Below are 4,669 nucleotides of genomic sequence, written 5' to 3'. Positions count from 1 at the left end.
GAGCTCATAAAACAAGTTTAATATATAATGTAGATATAAATGTACGTGTAGATACATGAATGTGAGATATAATTAAAATGCTGGTGGACCATAATTCAGTGTTTGATTGCTTCAAGGCTTTTTCCTATTCAAAAAATCAGAGATTAAGTTAAAACATACCAATGATCTATTTCTATTTGGAATTGATCCGTACACCACCTTATTTTTATTATACACCACCAAAATAATTATTTGGACATTTCTACCCATCCTTTTATTCACCACCAACTCTCCTTAACTTCTCAAAGAAAGGGTAGAAATGTCCAAATAATTGTTTTGGTGATGTACGGCAAAAACAAGGTGGTGTACGGATCAACTCCCATTTCTATTTTATTGCTCCAACAAGTTGACACTAGATGTCGGTTCACATTAATTAATCAATTCGAAACAAAATATCCAGATAAGTTTCCAAATTGATTTGTGTTTTATTATATTATTATTGTTTAATCGGATTTGGTTAACATTTCAGGAAAGTAAAGTTAGCTAGATAGATTTGTTTGTCAAAAGAGTTAACTCGTTAATTGTCTTTTGTACTTCCATTTTCACATAAAAATATCTTCTTTTAGTTTTTTATTAAATTTAAGATATATTAATAAATTGTATAATTTATCTTTCAATTAATATTGTTATAAAAAGTAAGTAATAAATTATTAATTGTTATATTTAATGTTGAATTTTCACATAATAAAAGAATTTTAATCATAATTTACCTATATAGAAATAGAAATATAGAATAAAATAAAATGTGACTAATTTCACACATTTTAAATTAGATTTTTTAACATATATATACCTTTCTAACATATAAATACGGGTTCTAACATATTTTAATAATCAATTAATATCTTGAGCTATTATTGTAACAGATCGCATACCTCGATTTCACACATTTTAAACGTACCACCATCACTGGCCTTGTACTCCGTATTTTTTTTGCTTTTTATTTTTTGGTTAGTTGTATCCAAGGTTGCAAAATTCGCTATTCGAGGATTAATCGGTCGGTACTTTAGAAGGATTAATCGGCAATTCGGAGATTAATCAGATTGTACTGTATACATTTAAATATTAAATTTTAAAAATTATTTGTGTAACTATAGAAAAAACTATAAATAATAATAAAAAAAATTAACATAATTTTCTAAAATTGTTCATTTTTCTTCAGAACTATAAAATTCTAGTTTAAATTCATGTTAAATTGTTAACCATTTTTAACTTTGACTGACTTTGAATATCAAATTCGATTTTGATCCATCAATTGACGCTGACCGTTTAATTAAACGGATTTTTGGAAATCGGAACGGATTGCTCCTAAAAATGATTAATCGGTGATTAAACGGCGAGTAATCGGGTTTTTTACACACCAGTTGTATCTACTTACATGTTGATCTACTTGCATGCGCTGGCCCATAAAGTGACCTCGTTGACCATCAGTAATTAATTCTATATATAGTGGAAACAATATAGGCTGCATGTATTATCTCTCTCTATATATATTCACCAAAGTAATTAACAAGAACAAGAGAAAAAAATGGTGAATCTTAGCACATTACCCCCATGCCAACCCAAATATGATAGGCAAGCCGAGCTCAAGGCATTCGACGAAACAAGAACCGGTGTCAAAGGACTTGTTGATTCCGGAGTCACGCAAGTCCCTCGTATATTTCACCATCCATCACCTGAAATCCTAAACCCTAAACATTATCCAAACTCAATACTATGTCCTCCGGTAATCGACCTGGAAGGAATCAACGATGATCCGATCAAGCGAAAGGAGGTGGTCGAGAAATTGAAGGATGCATTGGAGACATGGGGATGTTTTCAAATGGTGAATCATGGGATCCCAATAAGCGTTATGGACGAAATGATTCAAGGGGTGAAACGGTTTCATGAAGATGATACAGAGGTGAGAAAGGAGTGGTATAAAAGGAATGGTGGTGGAAAGCGTAGGGTGGTTTATAATACCAATTTCGACTTTTACATTGCACCCATGGCTAATTGGAGGGACACTTTTTACGTCACAATGTCTCCTAATCCTCCTCATCCAGATGAGTTGCCATCAATTTGCAGGTATCTAAAATTTTTTTTGTTAATATTAATATTGATCGGACGACAAGAGGTTCTAATATTCTCACAAAAGATCTCAAGTTTTAACCTTACCAGCATCGATCATATATTGGGATGTCCACTAAAAGGAGTCAGAAACAATTCGGGCTAACCCGATTAATCCACATACATCTGATTAGAAATATTCTCCTTACGTGTGTAACATGAGAAACCTAATTAATATGGATTGTATGGTGAACACTACGCATCCTCAAATAATCTACAACATGTAGGATCGTTTTAGCCAACACGTTCTACAAATAAAAAAAATAAAAATAAAAAACTTGACTTCCCTAGTACTCTAAAGCCAACTAATGCTATGTGTTTATATGCATATTTTTTTCGATGTGAAACTTTGTTTTGCACTCATTAACCGATTATCTCAAACAAATACAACTTTTCAACAGTTTTAAGTGCTAATATTGTTGTATTCGTCACACAAACGTGAAGATTTTGAGCACGATTACTCCAATAAAATGAAGAAAAAAATAATTAAAAATTGTGTAAAAGTTAGATATCCGTTATAGTGAAATGTAAAGTTAATTTATCTTTGAATTTGTTGATAATTAGGCCCGATATTCTTGTAGGGACATTTTGGTTGAGTATTCGAGCCAAATGATGAAGGTTAGTAGTTGTGTGTTCGAGCTGATATCAGAGGCTCTTGGGCTCAAGACTAATCACCTTTCAGATATCGGTCTTGCTGAAGGGCTTGCAGTTCTTGGTCATTACTACCCTTCTTGTCCACAACCTGAGTTAACATTAGGTACCTCCACCCATTCTGATACTAGCTTTATCACAATTCTTCTTCAAGACAATATTGGTTGCCTGCAAACATTGTATCAGAACCAATGGGCCGATATTCCTCCTGTACCAGGAGCCCTTGTAGTCAATGCAGGAGACCTTTTACAGGTAATTAGGTCTCAATCTCTCAATTCTAATTATTATTGGTTGAATTGAACTTTCAAAGTATAGTTTACTACTCCATCCGTTTCAAATCTATTGTCCTAGAAAATGCACACAGTATAAGAAAAAGTGACTTTTACATGTATTTTTTTCTTAATTTTCTAGTCTTACCCCTTACTTTTTACATATATCTTTCTCTTACATGTAAAGTTGATTCATAAAAGAACTTTATCACATTTTTTTAGAACGACAATTTTGGCATCGAATCCTCTCATTTGCCACACACGCACCCGTTAGGAAGAAACTCCTCGCATTCATCGCGCAAAGCGTACCCGAATTGCTTTAGGTTAACTGTTTGGCCCGCACAGAGTGAAGGACACCAGAGGCACAACCTTGGAGAAAACTCTGCACCTATTTTTTCAAGAATACAGGCCCACAACCAACTGAGGCTTTTTACTACTCAACCAATAGTTCGGTGATAAAAGAACTTTATCACATTATTCTTATCTAATTATGAAAGTGGACAATTTATTTAGGACAATCATAAAAGTAATAGTTAAAAATAATATTGAGACGGAGGTAGTAATACTTAGGTCGAGGAGTAAACCAATCGAGTATATTAGTTAGATATAACCACGTTATGTTCACGTGTTTGTTTACTGTTTCATACAATTTTTATTGTGTATTGGTTATTTTTATTGCGTGTTTGCTTTTGCTAAATCCGTTTATTGTTGAGGGTATAACTATGGCTATACCTGTTCTTGTTTTGCGTTTTGTAAATTCGTAACAAATACATGGTAAATTGGTAATCAAGGATATTAATTTTTCAGTTGATTTCAAACGATAAGTTTGTGAGTGCGGAGCATAAAGTATTGGCGAAAAAGGCTGGTCCAAGAGTTTCGGTGGCATCTAACATATCAACCGGCCTTGTTGAAACTGGGAAGGTGTTTGAACCAATCAAGGAGTTGCTTTCGGAAGGTAATCCGGCCAAATATAGAAGTACGACGGTTATAGACTATGTAAACTACTACAGAAAAAAGGGATTAGATGGTGTTCCTTCTCTTCTAAAATTTAAGATCTAGCTTGCAATATATAAATTGGTTTCCAATTAATAACTAGTGCGTGCAAGGTGATCATGTGATCCGTAGTAAAACATTGTTTTATCAGTTGATATTTCGCGTGATCGTTTTCACGTATTCATATTTATATGTGTAATCGATTGTGTAAAATGTTTGTTTCTAATGCGTGAAATCGTGGCCAAACAGAAAATAGAAAACGAGATAGACAAAGTAAAAGCCTCGGCTTGTTTACTCCTGAAAATTAGACTTAATAATATTACCAAAAAGCTGACTAATAAAAATAGAACGAAGGGTCTTTATAACCCATGACATGTTATACAGATAAACAAGAAAATAACAAACTAATATTTTAGATAAACTTAAAATAGGCAATCGTGCCTCTTCAAACTCCTCTGGATGTTTGTTGATTATTATCACCACTTTTGGATAAGGTTAAAAAACAAAGGAATACTTATTATACTTGTTGCCCAATATTTTTATTAATAATTTGACCATCTGTTACTTTTTCCTTTACGACCCTTTAATCCTCCATTCAAATAAATAGC

The 4,669-nt window shown here is 32.9% G+C and overlaps 1 protein-coding gene across 1 annotated transcript; it reads left to right on the top strand.

Annotated features, from left to right (window-relative positions):
• The first annotated feature begins 1,537 nt into the window (after positions 1-1,537).
• On the top strand, positions 1,538-4,278 carry LOC139843848 (1-aminocyclopropane-1-carboxylate oxidase homolog 1-like). Its single transcript, XM_071834010.1, has 3 exons — positions 1,538-2,106; positions 2,730-3,051; positions 3,876-4,278. Exons 1-3 carry the CDS (start codon positions 1,568-1,570, stop codon positions 4,125-4,127), a joined length of 1,113 nt encoding a protein of 370 aa, XP_071690111.1. The 5' UTR covers positions 1,538-1,567; the 3' UTR covers positions 4,128-4,278.
• Positions 4,279-4,669: the final 391 nt, after the last annotated feature.

Source organism: Rutidosis leptorrhynchoides, chromosome 4 (genome assembly GCF_046630445.1).
Source record: "Rutidosis leptorrhynchoides isolate AG116_Rl617_1_P2 chromosome 4, CSIRO_AGI_Rlap_v1, whole genome shotgun sequence".
NCBI classification, from domain to species: Eukaryota; Viridiplantae; Streptophyta; class Magnoliopsida; order Asterales; family Asteraceae; genus Rutidosis; species Rutidosis leptorrhynchoides.
The sequence above is the reverse complement of the archived record's forward strand: the minus strand, read 5'-3'. Positions and strand labels throughout refer to the sequence as shown.